General features: G+C 35.3%; 1 protein-coding gene across 2 annotated transcripts in view; it reads left to right on the top strand.

The window, feature by feature from the left end:
- Nucleotides 1-18,508, top strand: part of Ralgps2 (Ral GEF with PH domain and SH3 binding motif 2) — a 163,893-nt gene extending 145,385 nt beyond the window's left edge. For both annotated transcript variants that reach the window (XM_076831943.2, XM_076831944.2), the window contains 4 exons: nucleotides 824-916; nucleotides 7,804-7,909; nucleotides 10,116-10,207; nucleotides 13,183-18,508. In XM_076831943.2, coding sequence (XP_076688058.1) covers nucleotides 824-916; nucleotides 7,804-7,909; nucleotides 10,116-10,207; nucleotides 13,183-13,212 — 321 coding nt within the window. In that variant the 3' untranslated portion in view covers nucleotides 13,213-18,508. The remainder of the gene's footprint in view (nucleotides 1-823; nucleotides 917-7,803; nucleotides 7,910-10,115; nucleotides 10,208-13,182) is intronic.
- Nucleotides 18,509-20,857: the final 2,349 nt, after the last annotated feature.

Raw genomic sequence — 20,857 nt, 5'->3', positions numbered from 1 at the left:
ACGTGGAGGGAGATTAGGGTTAAAATTTTGAGGAAAAGGTAAAGAGTATGTTGACTAGATTGGGAAAAGGAAAATGGCAATCTTAATTTTATCACTTGGCATAATTATGTTATTTCTTCAAAAATATTCAGCTACTATGATATGGTGCCAAGTACTTAAATGGGTGGATTTGACTAGGGGTTAGGGTTTTATCAGGATAGAGAGGCTGTGGAATTAAAATGCTGGTGTGAACTGGCTGTGGTGCTAAACCATGGAATTATAGCCTGCATGAAGAAAGGGGGAAGGAGGTGTGGCAGCAAGGAGGCAGTGGCAGTATGAGACAGGATTCTTGACGAGATCAAGAATCAACTGATGGCTGGGAATGGAGCTTAGTTGTAGAGACTTGCCTGGCATGCACAAAGACCTGGGTTCAATCCCCAGTACCATCAAAAAAAAAAAGAATTTAAGAAAACATGAATGAGAATTAATAGAGTATATGAGCTGAAAGTGATAGAATTGTTTGAGATAATGATTTCAGAACTGCTACCACTCAACTCTGAGGCAAGGACTATGTGGTTGAAGAGAAGAGTGGATCATGGGCACTAAGGAAAGTAAAGAAACTGAGAAATCATAATTTTTTTTTTTTTTTTTTTTAGAGAGGGAGAGAGAATTTTAATATTTATTTTTTAGTTTTCGGCAGACACAACATCTTTGTTTGTATGTTGTGCTGAGGATCGAACCCGGGTCACATGCATGCCAGGCGAGCGTGCTACCGCTTGAGCCACATCCCCAGCCCAGGAAGTCATAATATTTTAATAGTATATTTGTGTGTTATTCTCTCTAGGTAGCATCTTGGACAAAATACTGGGCGGCCTTGTGTGGAACACAACTTTTTTACTATGCTGCCAAATCTCTGAAGGCTACAGAAAGAAAGCATGTGAGTATTCTTCTAAATTTTTAGCATTGTTTTATAGACCTTTTCGTGATTATAAAGAAAATAGACCTAAAAAGTTGCAAGAATTTTTTGTTCTAACCCAGAAGTTCTTACACTTACTTCTGGTGTGAGTACTGTAATGGGATTATTTTTCCTTACAGCATACCAAGGGAACATCTTGGAGTAACCTCTCTTGGGTGTAGTTTCTTTTTTGAATACCATTTTTCCATTGCAAGTATCAAAACTGCACATTACGAATATCTATCTTGGCATGAAAGCTTACTCACCTCTGAGATCGTGGTTTAGTTGTAGTCTCATTTCCTCAAGTAAAATGTGAAAATCTAGGACCAACATCTAAAGTTCTTTTCATCTCAGTCTTGGATACAGTGGTCTAAGTTCTGTTCTCCTGTGCTCCATGTCACTTGACAGAAGCTCCTCTGGGCTCTCTTCTCAGGGTAGAATCTCCCTGTAAATCCCTTTTGTATGCTGTTTTGTGTTTAAATGCCAATGATACAGTCTTTGAAAGGGAGACAGTTTCTCATATTACATAAATAAAGTCCCTTTGAGAGAAGTTTTATTTCTTAATCATGTGTTTTGGGAAGGGGAAATTGTTTTACCCTACCGAGGAAAGGCAAGCCACTAAAGAAAACTTAAATATTTTTTCTACTTATTAAATTTCGCAAATGATACTGTGTGAATCGGAGGTGTTCTTTATCCTCACAGTTTTAGCCCTTAATCAAACCAAAAGTATAGAAAAGTAAGCAGTTTGGTTAAATGGATGTAGGAGGTGCTATGAGATTGCATTGCCTTCCTTATCATGCATTCCCACTAACATGTGGCTTTCCTAAGTTTCATGTCTTGCTTTTCTTAAGGGTGTTATAATTTATGTTTCCGTAAATAACACATTGTGGGGGCTATGTGTGTGTTTTGTTGTTGGTGATGGTCATTGAACCTGAGGCCTTGGGGCAAGCTAAGCTCATGCTCTACCATTGGGCCACACCACCAACTCCTAGAATCAGATAGTCTTAAGCAGTGGCTTTTTGCTTACTATTCTAGTGGTTCAGGTAGCTCTTTTTTTTTCCCCTAATAGAGAGGTTTTTAAAAATATTTTTTTAGTCAATGGACCTTTATTTTATTTATCTATATGCAGTGCTAAGGATCTAACCTAGTGCTTCAATACTAGGCAAGTGCTCTACCACTGAGCCACAACCCCAGCCCTTCAGATAGTTCTTGCATTGAGATAAAGGACTGAGTGAATGATCATGGAGATCCATTCTGTGAATATACTTTGTGTTCTGACTGTTCTGAATGGTCAAATGTAGTTTACAAATGAAAGCATATTCTTTATAAAAGGAGTTTTTAATAGAATGGTGTTCATTGTCGGTAATAATATTAGTGATGCTAGCATACCCTACAAAGTCACACTGATTAGTTTCATTAGCACATTTTGCAGAGTGATTGTCTCTAATTAGTACTCTGTATATAGAGGGAGAAAAAAGGTTGTAGTTAAATTGTGCCGTTTGTCTTCAGATATAGAGCAGGTAGCACTTCGAGATACTCGTTGGTTGAATTTCAATTGGTTGACAACTTTAAAGAAGTAGGTTTTCAAAAATAAAGTGCGGTTTTGTTTTGTTTTCCTTAGGTTTAATCAGAGCTAAATTATAGAAGTTATAACTGAATTTGTCATATAGTGCATCTGCTAAGCATTGCTTTCTGTTTGGCCTTGCCACTTAATACATATTAATATATACTAATCCATTATTATAGTTTGAAGTTAATTACATGAGATTTCTTTTTTTTTTAATTTTTTTAGTTGTAGATGGACACAGTATCTTTGTTTTATTTATATATTTTTGTATGTGGTGCTAAGGATTGAACCCATTGCTTCACGCATGTGAGGCAAGCGCTCGGCCACTGAGCTACAACCCCAGCCCTTACATGAGATTTCTAATAAATTATGCATATGAAATAATTTAGAAGATGGCAGATTGTAAGAAAATAAAATTGAGTACCCAGAAAATAGACTGAATTCCTTACCTTTTCGGATTTAAGCTATTCAAAACAGGATAGAAGGCATAGAGACAGGTTTGCATCTATATTCAGTATTAATTTGGGGATTAGGAGTGATATGGCACAGAACTAAAAACAATGAAGGAAAAAACAGTTTTGAACTAATTTCAAACAAAATTAAAACACAAACTGAATGAAAATATCTGCTATAGATAAGCAACAGATAAAATCTTTATTATATATAGCACCACTATATTATATTCTTGCCAAAATATTTAACCTGAATTTTATGAGGAAGCAATCAAATTTAGGCTGTTGGACATTGTATGAGACAGCTAGCCTGGTTTCTTTTTTGTTTTATTATTCTAATTTTTTATACATGATAGCAGAATGCATTTCATTTCATATTACACATATAGAGCACAATTTTTCATTTCTCTGCTTGTACACAAAGTAGAGTCGTACCATTTGTATCTTCATAGATGTACTTAGGATAATGATGTCCATCTCATTCCACCATCTTTCCTACCCCCATGTCCCCTCTCTTCTCCTCTCTCCCTTTTGTCCTATCCAATGTTCCTCCATTCCTCCCATGCCCGCCCCCCACAACCCCCATAATGGATCAGCACCCACATGTCAGAGAAACCATTCAGCCTTGGTTTTTTGGGATTGGCTTACTTCAATTAGCATGATATTCTCCAACTCCATCCATTTACCTGCAAATTCCATGATTTTATTCTCTTTTAATGCTGAGTATAGATACTACAGTTTACCCATTTATTTATTTATCTATTGAAGAGCATCTAGGTTGAGTCCACAGTTTAGCTAGTGTGAATTGTGCTGCTATAAACATCGATGTGACCGCATCACTGTAGTATGATGATTTTTAAGGAGTGGAATAGCTGGGTCAAATGGTGATTCCATTCCAAGTTTTCCAAGGAATCTCTATACTGCTTTCCAGATTGGTTGCACCAGTTTGCAGTCCAGCAATGAATGAAAGCAAAGAGTATGATCTTTTCCCCACATCCTCACCAACACTTCTTATTGTTTGTATTCTTAATAGCTGCCATTCTGGCTGGAATGATATGGAATCTTAGAGTAGTTTTGATTTGCATTTCTCTAATTGCTAGAGATGTTGAACATTTTTTCATATATTTGTTGATCCAATGTATATCTTCTTCTGAGAAGTCTCTGTTCAGCTCCTTAGCCCATTTATTGATTGGGTTATTTGGGTTTTGTTTTTTTGTTTTGTTTTTTGTTTGTTTGTTTGGGTTTTTTTTGTTTTGTTTTTGGTGTTAAGTTTTTGAGTTCTTTGTATATCCTGGAGATTAGTAGAGATTAGTACTCTATCTGATGTGCATGTGGTAAAAATTTGTTCCCATTCTGTAGGCTCTTTCTTTGCCTCATTGATGGTTTCTTTTGCTGAGAAGAATCCTTTTAGTTTGAGTCCATCCCATTTATTAATTCTTGATTTTATTTCTTGCGCTTTAGAACTCTTGTTAAAGAAGTCAGGCCCTAATCTGATGTGATGAGGATTTGAACCTACTTTTTTCTTTGTTAGGCACAGGGTCTTGGTCTAATTCCTAGGTCCTTGATCTACTTTAAGATGGATTTTGTGCAGGTGAGAGACAGGGGTTTAGTTTCATTTTGCTGCATATGGGTTTCCAGTTTTCCCAGCACCATTTGTTGAAGTCGCTATCTTTTCTTCAATATATGTTTTGGGCCCCAGTGTCTACTATGAGATAAGTATATTTATATGGGTTTGTCTCTGTGTCCTCTCTTCTGTACCATTGTTCTACAAGTCTGTTTTGGTGCCAATATCTTGTCGTTTTTGTTACTGTAGCACTGTAGTGTAGTTCAAGGTCTGGTATAGGGATGCCACCTGCTTCACTCTTCTTAAGGATTGCTTTAGCTATTTCCAGATGAATTTCATGATTGCTTTTTCTGTTTTTATGAGTCATGTCATTGGGATTTTGATTGAAATTGAATTAAATCTGTATAGTGGTTTTGGTAGCAATCAAATTCAGGTTGTGGGACATTGTATGAGACAGCCAGCCTGGATTCTTTTTTTTTTTTTTTTTTTTTTTTTTTTAAAAAAAAAAAGGCAGGTAGAGGAGATGTCAAGGGATAGTCATTCTAGACCAAAAGATACTTGACAGCTAATTGTAGTGTATGTAGTTTGGTTGAATCCTGGAGTTAAATCCTTTCTCTAAAATACAACTTTTTGTCAATGATCAGAGAAAGTTTGGGAAGAATGTCTGGGAAGAAAGAAGGGACTTTATTTTTTAATGTTTATAAATGAAAGCATACTCATGTAAAAATAGTTTTTAGTGGAAGTGTATTTATTATTAAGAAAATTCATAGATATGTTTGAACCTATCACTACATGGTAGTGAGTGAAAAAAATATTGTTTGGTTAAATTTTTAAAATCAAATCTGCACTTGAAAAAACATTCCATGACTGATTAAGAATAAAACAGAAACATGTCAAAGGGAAATATAAGATGGAATACAGATAGGTAACATATAGGAAAAAAATAATCAACCTTACTAGTTACCAAAAATCGCAGAAGACACTTTTTTGATAATATTGCATTGTCCATAGAGTAGGGAAACATGTACTATGATTCATGGTTATCAGAAAGTTAAATTGATATTGTTATGGTGAGATCAATAAAAGAACCATTACAATTGAGTACAAACCACAAGTCAGAGTATAAACAAACTCCCATTGGTATATTAAAAACCAGCAGCAAAAATAACAGAAAACAGTAAATGCATAGAAAAAAGATCTGGGGTGTCTCACCCCAAATGATGATGAATCCTGGGAGCAAAATAGGATTCAGCTGGGGATCAAAGGCCATTGCACTGTATTTAATAGATTGATCAATCTATATTGAGGGGCTTATTGCAGAGATTTTTGAGAGGTAAGAAAAGAATATTAGAAACCATATTATCACCCAGCACCATGGCCCATGCCTATAATCCCAGCAACTTAACCATGGCCCATGCCTATAATCCCAGCAATTTAGGAGGCTAAGGCAGGAGGATCACAAGTTCAAGGCCAGCCTCAGTGATTTGGAGAGGCCCTAGCAATATAGACCCTGTCTTAAAATTTAAAAATAAGAAGGATTGGGATATAGCTCAGTGATAAAGCACCCCTGGATTCAATTCTTAGTATTGAAAAAAGAAAGAGGAAAAAAATCATACTATCTACTTTGAAATAAATTATGAGTCTCAAGTCAGCTGTTCTTTGGTATTGCTAATTTCATTCCTCATAATATTAAAGCTTTTTTTTTTTAAGTAACTGTATTGTTACAAATGTGCCATGTTCAGTCCTTTTTCCCATTTCTTTTCATTGTGAAACATACATACTGCAAAGTAGATAGGTACATACATATTTTAAAGCAAAGTAAATAAAATAAACATGTATTTAAGTTCTACCCAGTTTAAGGATCAGAACTTAACAGGCTATCAAAGCCTCCCCAGATTAGCATCCTCTTCCTTTCCCATCAGCTGTCCCCACAACCCATCACTTTCCTGAATTTCATGTTCTTCATTGCCTTGTTTTTCCTTAGAGATTTATATTTGCTTCCTTACACAATACTTAGTTTTATTTTTTAACTGTACCTGAATGGGTCACATACACATTCTTAAGCACAAGCTTTTTTGTCTGTTTGTTGAGATTCATTGTTGTTGATGCATATAGTCGTCCTTTAATCCTTTTCACAACTGAATAGTCTTCCATTTTATGGGTCTGTCTTGATTTATTGATATCACTCTATTATTAGTGAATATTTGAATGACTTCCATTTCTTTACTATTTTTAACTGTTGCTGTGAATATTTTTTTGCACAGGTTCTCTAGGTTATGTATCTGCAGGATGCAAATGTTACTTTACAAGAATATACCAAATTAAGAGTCACAATCACCAGTAGTAGAATGAAGTTCATATCTTCACCATACTTCTTATTGTTAGGCTCTTTAATCTTGGCTAATCCAGTATGGATAAAATGTTGCCTTATCATTTTAATTTGTATGCCCCTATATACTTAACAGAGTTTATTGGTCATCCATGTTTCTTGTTCTGTGAAATGCCTGGGTAAATCTTTTACTTACTCTAATTGATAAAAGTTCTTTATATTTCCCAGATGCAAATCTATTAGCAGTTATTTGTTATAAATACCTTGTTCCAATTTGTTTAACTTATTTTTTTACTCTCTTTATACAGTATTTTTTTAATTTTTTTAGTTGTTAATGGATCTTTATTTTATTTATTTATATGTGGTGCTGAGAATCGAACCCAGTGCCTCACACATACTAAGCAAGCACTCTCCTACTGAGCTAGGACCCCAACCCTATATGTTATCTTTTAGCAGCCTTTTTACACACTGCTAGAGTCAATATGCCAGTATTCTAGCGTTTTTGGTTTTGTTTTGTTTTGTTTCATTTATGTTCATGAATGAGATTATCCTTTAACGTGGGTAAGTCATGCTCTGAGGAAATGGAAAATAAAACTGAAGCTAGGAAGGTCTGAAAAGAAGTGGGCTGTCTGAAGAGGGCGTGCCTACATGCAGCCTACGAGGAAAAGGCCCAAGCTGACCTGGACCAGCAGGAAATTGCAAATGTTTTTTTTTAAGCTGTAGATGGACACAGTACCTTTACTTATTTATTTTTATGTGGTGCTGAGGATCGAACTCAGTACCTTACATGTGCTAGGCGGGTGCTGTACCACTGAGCCACAACCCCAGCCCAGGAAATCACAAATCTGACCTCTCATTAGGAGAAACTGAAAATACACTCTCTGTCTCATAACTTTTGCTCACTGACTTTCCCCTAATTATTACTAATTGTTTTTACTAATTATCTTTTTGTCTCAGTTCAAATCAACATCAAATAAGACAGTCTCTGTGGTGGGATGGATGGTGATGATGGCTGATGACCCAGAACATCCAGACCTCTTCCTGCTGACAGACTCTGAGAAAGGTGAACTGTTCGCGTGACTAGTGTTGAAGATGCTGTGTGTACCTAACTTGAGGAGCTAAAACTGGTTTAATGTTGAGTGTTCCATTCAACAGGGGACATGATGCTGTGGCTTTTATCTACTAGGAAGTATTTTTGTCACATATTGTGTTTTAATGAACCCAATATTTTTAGAGCTTATTTTCTCCACTACATAAGCATAAATATTAAAGCCCAAGTAATCCCTAAAGGGATAACCAGGGAGGGAGGGAGGGCGTCTGAGGATATCAGCCCCTGTTACTTTAAAATGTCAGCGATTGCCCTGCAGGCAATGCTCCCCTGCCAAGCCCTCCAGTAGGAGGTTGTTCTCAAGTTCTGAAAGTGACAAAGTTTTTCTTTAAAACTCTTTATTTCATTATTTTAAATTAATTTGTAGGCTCAAATCCCTTTCCAGTTAAGATACTTTATAAAACAGAGACATTTGTGAATACAACAATCGACTATTAACCATTGGATGTCATAAAATGGAAGAGGTAAAAATGGGTTGGGTTTTGTTTTGTCTTTTTTTTTTTTTTTTTTTTGAGAGATGGTCTCCCTAAATTACCCAGGCTGGCCTGGAGCTAACATTCCTCCCACCTCAGCATCTGGAGTAGCTGAGATTAAAGGCACAAGCTCTTGTGTCTGGCAGAGGAGAAAAAGTGGAGGGTGGACTGTATAGATCACTCCACACCTCCTGGCTTTTCCTGCCCCTTCAGTGAATGCCGCAGGGTCCATGGGAGACTCCTTCCCTGGTTGCTGCTCTTCCCTAATAATGGCCACCATTATTAGTCCAAAACACCACAGAGGAGGCCAGAAGAGAGATACTCGCCTCATCTGCCAAAATCATCCACTCCAGCAATTCACAACTGAACTCGTTAACTTCTGTTGACTTTACAACTATATCTTGACCTGCATTTATTTAGTTTGGTATTTGTATCAAAAGAAATTCTGTTTTTTTGGATGCTATAGTTTTAAGTAAAAAAATAAATCTGTATTTAGATGCAGAAAAAAATAATCATAGCAAAATGTCTTGTTTTGAGGGAAATTTACACAATAAGCACTCCCTAGTCAACATTCTCAATTAAAAGCCCAGCCCCACAAAATCTCAAAGGCATTATTTATAAAATTACATTTTAGAGTAAAATCATTGAATTTTGCTAAGAAATTCTTTGTTTTCCTTAGCATACTTAATATTGCCAAGGTTTTCATATTGTTTGTGCTGGGGATTGGGGTTCGGGTATAAATTGTAGCTATGACCAGCTTAATTGTAGATGTGTTCTGTTCTATTGACCTTAAGTCTGTATCTGAATTCAGTAATCAAAACAGTGTTATCTGACCTAGTAAATATTGGGTGAAGAAGCAGTTGCTTCTGAAATGAAAACTTTTAAGTGTTAAAATCTCAAAGGAAAGCTGGATAATATTTAAATCTAGTCAGGCTCCTCAATTACTGAAGGCAGATATAAAGGAAAGTATACTTCAGAAGAATTGTGAAATAAGAACTTAGATCAGTGAGAAAAGTAAGCAAAGCTCAACTCAGAGCAGCCTTTAGTACATGTATCTTTCTCATTTTATTCTTTACTCATCTTAATATATATAGCCATATAAATACCCTTAGTGTGTCAGCCTTGATTAGTCAGCATAGGAACTCCTGAATACATGCCATACAATGATTTCCAATTTCAAAAAAGAGAAAAAAAGACATCTTAGACATTTCCAGTGAGCCCCAGCAGAACTCTCCAGTTCTTCTGTGATCCTGATAAATGACTGGTTGATTCAAGGCTAAAAGCTGAGCCCATGTTGATGCTACCTGATTAATCCTTAAACATGTTAAATAGCTAATGTTTATGTATTTTTAAACAACACAGGTTGAAGCCCTTTGGCTGCAAAAACTTATTAACATCTAATTTTGGATCATCTATCCACAGAGACAAACCTGGAGAAGCCATCTTTATGTATATGTTATTTTAAAGATCATTTATAAGCTATAAAACAGTGACTTTCCGAATATAGGATAGCATTTGGATGGGTTACACAGAGAACTATTCTTTTTATTTGTATTAGGAAACTAGGTATTAAATGAATAGCATCCTGAAACAGAACTCTAGTGATGTTTAATTCACTCTTTAATATCTGGAAGAGTTACTATGTGGTAAAATCCTTATCGCTTTCCACTTGTTTTTGGTAATTATAGGGAATTCATACAAGTTTCAAGCTGGCAGTAGAATGAATGCAATGCTGTGGTTTAAGCATCTGAGTGCAGCCTGCCAAAGTAACAAACAACAGGTGAGTTTTTTTCTAAATTGTCAGAACAGTTTGTAACTTGGGAATATAAAAAGAGGTCCAGTCGGGCATGGTGATGCACACCTGTAATCCCAGCTGCTTGGGAGTCTGAAGCGGGAGGATCAAGGTCAGTCTCAGCAACTTAACAAGACCCTGTCTCAAAATAAAATATGTAAAGGGCTGGGATACGGATTGGTGGTCAAGTACCCCTGGGTTCAGTTCCCAGTGCCTAAATAAATAAAGTTCCCAAAAGAAGTAGACTTGTTTTCTTAATGAACTGGGAAAATGGTGGTGTTTTTATTCTTGTTAGTAATAGTCAACAAAACGTGAAGTTTACACTTTAGTCAGGAGCTAGATAATAAACAAGTAAACGAAAAGCAAAATTCCGATTCATAAGAACTATGTAATAGAATTGTGTGAAATAGAGAGTAGAGACAGCTTCTGATACCCAAAGCTAAATCAGTGAGACCTTCCCCCCAAGGTGATGATAGTGACATGAATGACAAGAAGGAACCATCCATGTGAGGATTAGGGAGCGCAGAGTGCTGGAAAAGGGACCAGCCTATGCAAAGACCCTGAAGCTGGAACCAGCTTAGTGTTCAAGATAGAGAAGGGAGCTAGCATGGGTGCAGCATAGCAAGAGGACAGCTCTAGGAAGGGCAAGAACAAGGTGGCCTCTAAATTAACAAAAACTGTTCCTATTCATCTTTGATTGATGGCCACTTGAGGTAGTTTCCTGTGATTTCAGTGAAACCAAAATCCCTCTATCATATTATAAATTTTTGTTTTACTGAAACAAAGATGGTCTAATGGAAAGGCTTTCACTACAGAGAAGAAGGAATCTATCACATTGTTTTTCTCACTGTGTTGCAGAGTTAAGATTTGAATCACAAATTGGTAGATAACAAGTAAATGTAATTACAAAAATTTCTTTATACATTTCATAGAACTAGACTCCAGTTAAGTATATTTAAAAATCATTGACTTAGGGTATTGATAATGCCAAAGAACACAGTAAATATTATCAGTAGCTAATTTTGAATAATATAATACTCTAAGTTGAGAAAGCTTATAAGTATTTTTTACCTTCTGATATTAGGATTCAAGTTATTACCTCTTAAGAAACTGAGACTCAGAGATACTAAATCACTTAGGTAGATCAAATAAGTAAAAAGCGGTAGACCTGCAACATGAACTCTTTACGTCCATTCTTTATGAGTATTGTTGGAGTGAGCTTTGTTCTCTCATTTTTATTTCACTTCTTTGTGAAAGACTAATATTTTAGTAACCTCCACAAAGTACATGAAATACAAAAGTTCTTTTCTTGCCTGTCACATTAGTATCTGGGACAGAATGAAACAGATCTTTTGCCCAAGACAAAAGCCTTTCAGGATTCACTTATATGCTACATGTTTTCTTTAAATGGAGCTTAAGAGCCAGGCATAGTGGCACACACTTGAAATCCCAGCAGCTCAGGAGGCTGAGACAGGAGGATTATGAGCTCAAAGCCAGCCTCAGCAACTTAGCGAGGCCCTGAACAACTCATTGAGACCCTGTCTCTAAATAAAAATTTTAAAAAGGGCTGGGGAGATATGGCTCAGTGGTTAAGCACCCTTGGGTTCTATCTCTGGCACCAAATAAATAAATGTAGCTTAGGGTATTAAGTCTTGTTTATTAAAATAACCCTCAGATTCCAAGATTAATCTAGGCAGTATTTACACACCAGCATGGAGGCAGAGTTTCTTTCACTGTGCATTGGTAGACTCTCCTGCTAACAAAGTCAGCCAAATGTGCATAAATAGGTTTGTTGTTTTGTTGTTGTTTCTTTGCTCCACTTTTGTAAGAATCAGGGTGAAGCAAACTTACAAAAAGAACCTGCAAAATTTGAAACTTTTTAGAAGACTGATTAAAATGCAAAATACCTAAAATGACAGATAATTTAGGAAGAAATGAGACTTTTACTCTTTACTATGGATTTTTTAAAACCAAACTTGGGAATTTACATTTTAAGCACATGAGCATTGCATTATATTTGATTTATAATTTAGTTGTGATTATATTTCCCATAGAATTCTCATTCAGAAGCTGGCACATCTAAGAAACACAGGGTTTTGAGTATAAGAGCTTTCAGAAAGAAAGACAGATGACCTGTGAGAACTGTTGAGCTGTGTTAAAGGACAGGGAGGAGATCACTGGTATACAGAGAGCCAGGGCAACCTGGAAACAGTTTTCAGGATTGAGTGGATTTGTTTGGGGTTTTGTTTTCTTGTTTGTTTGTTTGTTGTTATTTTTTTAAAACCTTTTATTAGTCCTTTAACTGTAGAATTCATCAACTAATTTTTAAAAATGAAAAGCATTTCAGAGAATTATTGAATTTCAGACTTTGTACAATCTGTAAGTAGAAAATTATTATAAAACCTATTGATCTTTCAGAGTCATAAAGTATTAGATCAGAATTGTGTAATGAATTTTATTCTTTTCACAAAGAAGTTAATAATGATTTTAATAATGATTTCATAAAATTGTTCCTAATAATCGTTATAAAAGCATCTGTGATGATTTTTAAAATGTGCATGTAGGAATTGATTGTGACATATAATGAAAATGATGGCAAGCCTGCCTGTCTGGAATTTCATCCCTGTAAGAACCATAGTTAGTTCATTCAGTAAGCACCTGTGTGGAGTCCCCATCTTTCTTGGCTTTCATGGAGCCAAGAAAGATACCCTTTCTGCCCTTTCCTCCTGTCTAGATATCAATTTTTTTGAAAGAGCAAATTAATTTAGTGATTTTTCTCTCTAAACTATTATAATATATTACATTCATTATTCATAAATTATTGAAATGCCTTCTAGTGCATTCCTTTAAAATATGTGTAAGTCAGAAAGATTTGGGCTTGCCTAAAAGACAAGGAAAGATAAGAAATACTAGTTTGAAAAACAGCTTTTAAAGAATTAATTTGTGATGCTTATATATTTCAGGTTCCTACAAACTTGATGACTTTTGAGTAAAAGCCTGAAGAGGAAGAAGTGGAGCTCTGCTCCTGGGTAAGAGCTGGGGCCTGACGGAAAATGCCAGCGGCAAACCATCCTGTGCCAGGAAGAGCCCACAGGCTCCATCCCAGCCTTTGGAATGCTGAACCAAAAAGCACTCATTTCAGGGAATAAAGTGAGATATTCCCAGAGAACAAATTGGAGTTGCAAAACAAACTGCCATGAACCATGCTTCTTATCTCTGAACTGACCTGTGGAAACCACTGCCTTAAAAGAGTGAAAGGAAAACCAACATGAAACACCAAATAGTGTGTGTGAATCTTCTGGCGGTGCTGTGCTTGGGATAGATCATAGCTAATTTCCATTTCTTTTAACTTTGTACTAATTTTGGAGGGGGGAATCATCTTTTTTTAAGATACACTTTGAAAAGGAACATGTTTCTTGTGGATGGTACCAGGAGCTGGTTTTGAATGTAGTGATACTCAGATATTTTAATTTCACGGGATTTTACCAGCAACCCACCTGCAAGGTTTGTTCAGCCTCCAGTAGTCCATATCCTCACTGGTTTTCTCTCACAGCAAGAATGTAGGATTAGAAATGTTGATAATGTAAGTTGTTGGGTTTGTTTGGGATGGGGGAGGAAGGACTGGTTTGGGTTGAGGGGAGATCTTTTTAAACACTAAACTTCTGAATTGAGTACTGTATGGGGAACAATATTTCCTGCAGGAGGCACAAAGCCCAAGTGTTCATATACCAGTTCTTTAAAATAGGTTCTAGAAAACATGGTTGTTTCTAACTGGGTTTCATGTTTAACTTTCTGTATGAATTCAATGTTGAATGATAGATCTGCTTAGTAAAGAACTGTAATTTCAAACTTTCCTGAGAAGGATTTTACAATGACTAAATTTGTTTTCAAGTTAATTGGGTTATCCCTCTCCCAGTTTCAGGGAGTCATCAGGGGTGATAATATTGATATTTTGCCAGGATATTTTCTTTTACAGTGTTTAATGTGCATAATGCCAGAGTTATTTTTTATTGTTTGTTTTGTTTTTGTTCAGTATAATATTCAAGATCATATTTGTTTAAAAGATTCCTCATAAATATGTATGTATTTTATCATAAGACAGTAATTTTAAGAGGGATAAAAGACAAGTTTGAGGATCTAGGAATTTTAAGTATTAAACCTTTCTTCCTTTTATGACTTACCTTAAACATACCAAAACATTTTTCTAAAAACTGAACTATAAGTCCTTGACATGAACCTATATTGTCAGTAGTTAACCAAGAAGTTTTGAGAGAACTCTTCTATGCAACAATGCATCCACTTTCTAAAATAAACGTCAAATTTAGAAGTTAAAAGGTGTGATACCTTAGAATTTTAACAAAAAAAAAATTACACCTGAACAAAACTGTCAGATGTTACAAACCATGAGACATCATAAATTTTAGCAGTGGTCCAGAGTAAGAAATGTTTTTTGACTGGTACCTCCTAATTGACTTATTACTTTGGGCCTCATATAAAATTTCTCACATTTATTTTCTTAGCAAATTGTATAAATTTTATTGTACGTTTCGCCCTCAAGTCCAAAAAACAAACAAAAAATATTGTGTATACAAATAATAAGCTTAAAATGTATCCAAAGGAAAGTAAAAGAACTTTTTCTGGGTGTTAAATTTAATTTCATTTTGTGTTTGGAAAAGATGTTAACAGTTCAGATAGATTTCTCATATAATAGTTAGAAATACATTTTTTCTGGGTTGTAGTGACACAGGCTGGAGAGGGCAGAGTGTTGCCTGTGCTGAATGATTTTTCAGTTAATGATCTAAGCTTAACCCATGTTGGGTACCTAAAAACACCTGCATAGCCAGCAGTATTACTATGTAGACCTTGCACATCTTACTTTTGTTTTGCATTTTTTATAAATTTCTTATTGTTTATTTCTCTTCAGAATAACATTTTTAGCAGTGTATGTGCTTTCCAAAAAATATTGTGAATAAGAACCCTGTGGATTTTTTTTATTATTATTTTGTCTGTCATAAATAAGCTAAGGGTAGGTATGTTGTAGGTTAACCATATCTGGGAGATATGCAACTGGAAGTCAGAGCCTGACATCTCACAGTTTTGCCAAAGAGAGCAAACTAAGTTGGAAGATGTGTTTGATAATTTCAGCTCTAAACATTAATGAGTGCTTGTACAGAGTAAGAATAGTGTAGGTGAGTTTTTGTCCTGTCATTCACAAAATATCATCTGGCTATAATTCAAACAAAGAAAATACAAGTCACCAAACTATATTGAATATTTAGGTAGTTTGTTAATAGGAAGATAAATCTTATCAAACCTGCCCTTGATTGTAAATCAGTGATCCAAAAACTCAAAATTTTCATCAGCATTAAACTCATTTTTTACCGTAGGCAAGAAACTCAGTTATTATTTAAATTTAAGCTGATGCATAAGCATAGTGATTGGCATATCAGTGGCATGGAGTAGTAGTATACAGAACTAGCCACAATACAATTTGAGGCACATCTCATGTAACAACTTATTTGAACATGGAAGCTTATTTTCTATATGAAAGTAACATATCAGTTTTTAAAATATAACTATAAAACCATCACCTAATGGTCTTCTGGGCACTGTTTTTAGTTTCATGTATCTTCTGTGTTCAGGCTTTGCTTATTTTTCATAGTGTTATTTTTAAAACTGTAAGAATTGAAAGACAAATGATCAAACACACCTTCCTATTCTGTTTTCTTCACTGTGTAAATATTATTTGTACAAGCATTACAAAAAGGGATCCAAACAATTTGAGTTGGAGTGTTTTTTCTCCCTAGGCATGTACTTCAATGGCAAATATTTCTCTGTGTGAAAAATGCCATATAATTACTGCACTGCCTCTTTACGGGCTGTATTGGTATTGGGTATTTCTGTATATCAACTCAGTGTTTATAGCTGCAAAGTTTTTATAAACAGCTTTTTTTCCTCTTCTAGAAGATTCATAAAGGGAGTTCAAAAAGACCTATTGCTATAGAAAGTAAAAAAGAGTAATCTCTAGTAGATCTGTTAGTTGAACCTGGGGCCCTCTAAAATTAGCAGCCTATCATTCTCTTAAAATCATTAGAATTTACTTGACCAAATGTTTAGCATCTGTCTTTTTTCCCTAAGGTTAAATCTGTACTGCTGAATTACTGAAGGACATCATATTAGGAAATCATTATTAGTAATAGATTTAATCCATTGGCTTTTTAGAAGAGCATATCAATTATTGGTTTCCTTGTTTTCTGAGGCACATTGTTTTACAACCAGGTTTTAAACCACTATATTATTTTCTTCTGCAAGCACGGGGTGCCAGTGTTACTTAACACGAGATAATCTTTAATAAAAAGAAACCCTCTATCTCAAAGGCCTTTGAAATGATTGGATCCCTTTTTGAAAATGAAGGTTATTTCCCCGCTGTGCTGGTGGAATAGGAGTGCTACTGTTGTGTGAAGAAGCAGTGAAGTTTGTCTGACTTCCTTCAGTGACCTTTTAGGGTTTGCTTTTGTTTTTCTCTCTTTTTTTTTTTTTTTTTTTTTACTTCTTTCAAAATTAGTAAATTTATGATTTTACAGCCAGAGTGTATTCTGTTTTTTCTAAGCCTTTGAGATAACAAAAATTGCTGCTAAATCACATTGATGATAAATGACACATTGATGATAAATGTGGACCTTTTCAAAATGATTTAAAGTACCTTTTGATTTTGTTCTCCTAAAAATGGCTTGTGTCTAAAGTGACTTTTTTTTTTCTATTTAGAGGGTTCTAATGAAAGAGAATTGTGCATAAAACTTTTAAGCTTATTGAAAGCAATTGCATTATACCTATATCTCAAGTTGTAATATGGTAAAATTTGGTCAGTGCCTTATCAATTTGAAGACCATTCTTAGGGCATTGAGTACAATTTGCCCTCTTAGTTCAGGAGCATGCTCTCCACCATCTTAATCTTACAGCAAGTCTAAGGATGTCTGTGCAGATCCTCCAGGTGCTTGTTGCAGTCCTCCTTGGGTTTTGAGTCTTTTTTATACAACTTCCTCCCTGCTTCTCTCCTTTCCAGGTAGGAGAATGAAAATAAATCCACTCAAATCAATCTTTTGATAAGCACTCCTAAAAAAAAAAAAAAAAAAAAAAAAAAAACAGCTTTGAAGAACATCCAGAACATCCAGCTGGGCTCATTTTTTTCTCTTGTTTGAGCATAGAGTTAATAATAATAATAATCAGCCCCTCTTGGAAATCCTAAAATAGTAAATATCCAGGAAGATTAATTTGGTTTTTATTAAAGCTACTAGAATCTTGTAAGCACAGTTCCTGTGGCCAGAAATGAGATTTTATTTGCTTCATCTTTATATTTAAATAAGACTCAGAATGAACAAGCAGTCACTTAACCTACCAGATATGGCTTACCTGAAAATATTTGTTCAGCACAGTGAAAAGGACTCCAGTGTATAGACATTTAGAGACTAACCTAGCTTTCTCAGTGAACACAAATCTCAGAAATACTTTTGCTTCTCTGAGATTATTAGAAGACCTGGAGCACTGTTGTTTATCTGTGTCAGGATACTCTTTTTACACTTTTTAAAGGGCTATTATGTTCTAGAGTAGCAAAGTAGATGAACATAGTATTTAAACCTAAATGAAATTGATCCTAGAGGGTTATTAGCAGAATTTAAATTTTGATTCTAGCCATTTGAACTGCAAAGCAATGATGGGGTTAAAAGAATATGTAGAGTGCTTTGGGATGCAACTTTTTTTTTTCCTTAATAGAAAAGAAGAAAACTTCATAAATATTAGCTGTGCTTTAGATGCCAAGTAACAAATATTGCCTCCCTTGAAAATACCCACCATTAGAACGACTCCCATATGTAGTCCAATAATTATTGTTTTAATAGGTATGACTGTAAAATAGCTGACTTATTAGTCACCAAATTCTCAGTATTTTCTCACCTTTATTATTGGCATTCATTGCGGGGATCTGGTTCCCAACATATTCTAAAGGAGATCAAACATCTGTGGGAATAAATACCCAGTGATGAAAATATTCAGGAAAACACAAGCCATTTTTTTTTCTTCTTTATCCCAGTTAACTTGAGGTACTCTAATGAAGCATTCAATTGCATTATGACCTCCTTGAGTGATGTGCAACTTGGTTCCTCTCTCTTTTTGTTTCTTTTTAATATGCAAATGTGAGTGTGTGATCTTCAGTGTGTTTGCATAAGCTAATTTAAAATGAATTTAAGAACAGTTTTCTGAAATATTTCTATTGAAATAAATGACTTAAAAGTATTGATTGTGTACGAATGTTTTGTTACCATATTTGCAGTTCTATCACTAACTATTTTATCAAATCCAAATCAATTTTAAATTGATTTTTTTCCCCTTTTCAAAAGTAACCTCAAGGATTGTTGGTCCAAGGCAAGTTCTGTGTAGACTTTAGTTGCTCTTCCCCAGCCCAGAATGAGGGTACACCATGTCATGTAGACCAAGGGGGTCTTAGAGATTAGAAGGCAAGTGTGTGTAGTATTTCCAACTGTCTCCCCACTGTGGATCTGTAATATGAGCAGCCCACAAAGGCCTCTTTGCTGATTCTCTGTTCCATAGGTTATGCATCACATTGTTTCATTTTACTGTTTCGGAAAACAGAATCCATTGTCCAGCCTTTGGCACTTTCAGTCAGAAGTGCAAAACTCCCTGTGTTGAGTCTCCTGTAGGTCAGTGATGGGGTTAAAAGAATATGTAGAGTGTGGCCTGTTGGCCACACCCAACCTAATAATTCCATGGGAGCTCAGCTTCAATGTAACCATAACTCAGTTTTCCACAATTATTTCACCTCTTTAGTAGCCTTTGAAAGTTTTCACTATTTCTTTATTGGAGCCAAACAATGGCAGTTCTCCAGAGAGGTCAGCCTATCTTGACCTCACACACTGCCTGCCACTTTGCATACATTAGTTCAACATGTACGCATAAGTTTCTGAGCCCATTTACTCCTTTATCAGTTGTCACCGATCCAGTATCCTATCATCTTCATTATCCTAGCTATCTATGTGGTGAAGTAACTATGTTCTTCAGAGTTGCCTTAGCTGTTCTTGACTCTTTTATCTTCCCTGTGAATTCTGGGATCAGCTTGTCATGTTCGGGGAAATATTTTTATTGGCATTGCTTTGATTTTTAGATTAATTTAAGAATTAGCCTGTTTTGAAAAGTTTCTTTTTTTTTTTTTTTTTTTTTGCCTATAAACATGGATTGTTTCCATTTTTCAGGGCCTTTAATATCCTTAAATTAACATTTTACAATTTTATTTCCTCTTTAATTTTATTATATATAGGAATGAGATTGATTTTTACATTCTTATGTTCAGAACCTTTTTAAAATTCCTCATCTAGCTCTTAACAGTTTGTCTATAAATTTTGTTGAAATTATAATAACTGCAAATAAGGACAGTTGTCTCTTCTTGTCTTTGTTTGGCTAGGACTCCAGTACAATATTGGGTTAGATGCAGTGATAGCATGTCAAAGAAGAATTTAACTACCTAGTCTTTCAGAAAAATCTCAGTATATAGCACAGCCCCAATGTGAACCCTGAGCTTATTTTGTTATAACATAGCACAAATATAATTTTTTTTTATTTTATTTTTAGGTAAACCTTCAACTTAATCTCTACTTTTTCTTACAATGCATATTTATAGTCTTAGGCAGAAAACGAGTGTCCATTTACTCTTGGCCACCACTGGATGACTTATTAGTGTATCCATTGTCAGTACTAAATAAAATACTGGGCCACAGAATATTGCAAAATCTAAGGTATCAACATGTAATTAAATTTCTTGCCCTGTGCTGCTGGTTCTGACATCAGAGGGGTCCAAGGAAGTCATAATGGGGGGGAACCACAACTTGGAACCAACCATTGTCTTGACATTTGTCCCAGAAAGAACTGCAGGACTGAGTCATTAAGCAAAGCACAGGTAAAGATTTATTTAAAGACAGCAGTATGGCATCCCCCCAGAGTATGGGGGTCCTCAGAAAGACAAGTGACAGCAAGCACTCAGGTTCTGAGTCTCTTATTTATATTTTTATATATAAATAATATATAGATAGGTAGATAGATATGTGTGTATATGTATATAATTTTGATCCTTAGCAGGTAGGCTATTAGATTTTACTGATTTGGAAAATGCTTACAGACTTGCTTGGAGATCAAGTCCCATGGCAGCTGCCCTATACTTGGAAGTCAGAAAGTTGCTCTTGGGTGAGTCTTGCCATTTGTCACTAGTAGGCACATTGCATAAACTTTTCAGGTGGGTGGCATTTTAATTAATAATATGTCTGTTCTCTTACAAGCATGCATTGAATATTCTGCTTATCTTTAACTGAAGAAGCAAACAACATAAGTCAGGATGTTTCTAGAGGTCTCCATTTACTAAGGGTCTCTCCCCATTTTAAGGGCACATTTTGTTTCTCAATTGGAAGTGATTTTGTCTCCCAGGAGATATTATCAATGTCTGTGGATTTCTGGTTATCACAATTGGGAGAGGGTTCTACTGGCAACTAGTAGGCAGAGTTAAGGAATGCAGTTAAATGTCCTACAGTGTATAGGACAACCCTACCCCCCAAGAGTTACCTGTTCTAAAACGTCAGC

The sequence above is a fragment of the Callospermophilus lateralis genome, chromosome 13, assembly GCF_048772815.1.
Source record: "Callospermophilus lateralis isolate mCalLat2 chromosome 13, mCalLat2.hap1, whole genome shotgun sequence".
Taxonomy (NCBI): Eukaryota; Metazoa; Chordata; class Mammalia; order Rodentia; family Sciuridae; genus Callospermophilus; species Callospermophilus lateralis.
This window is presented reverse-complemented; position numbering and strand designations above follow the sequence as displayed.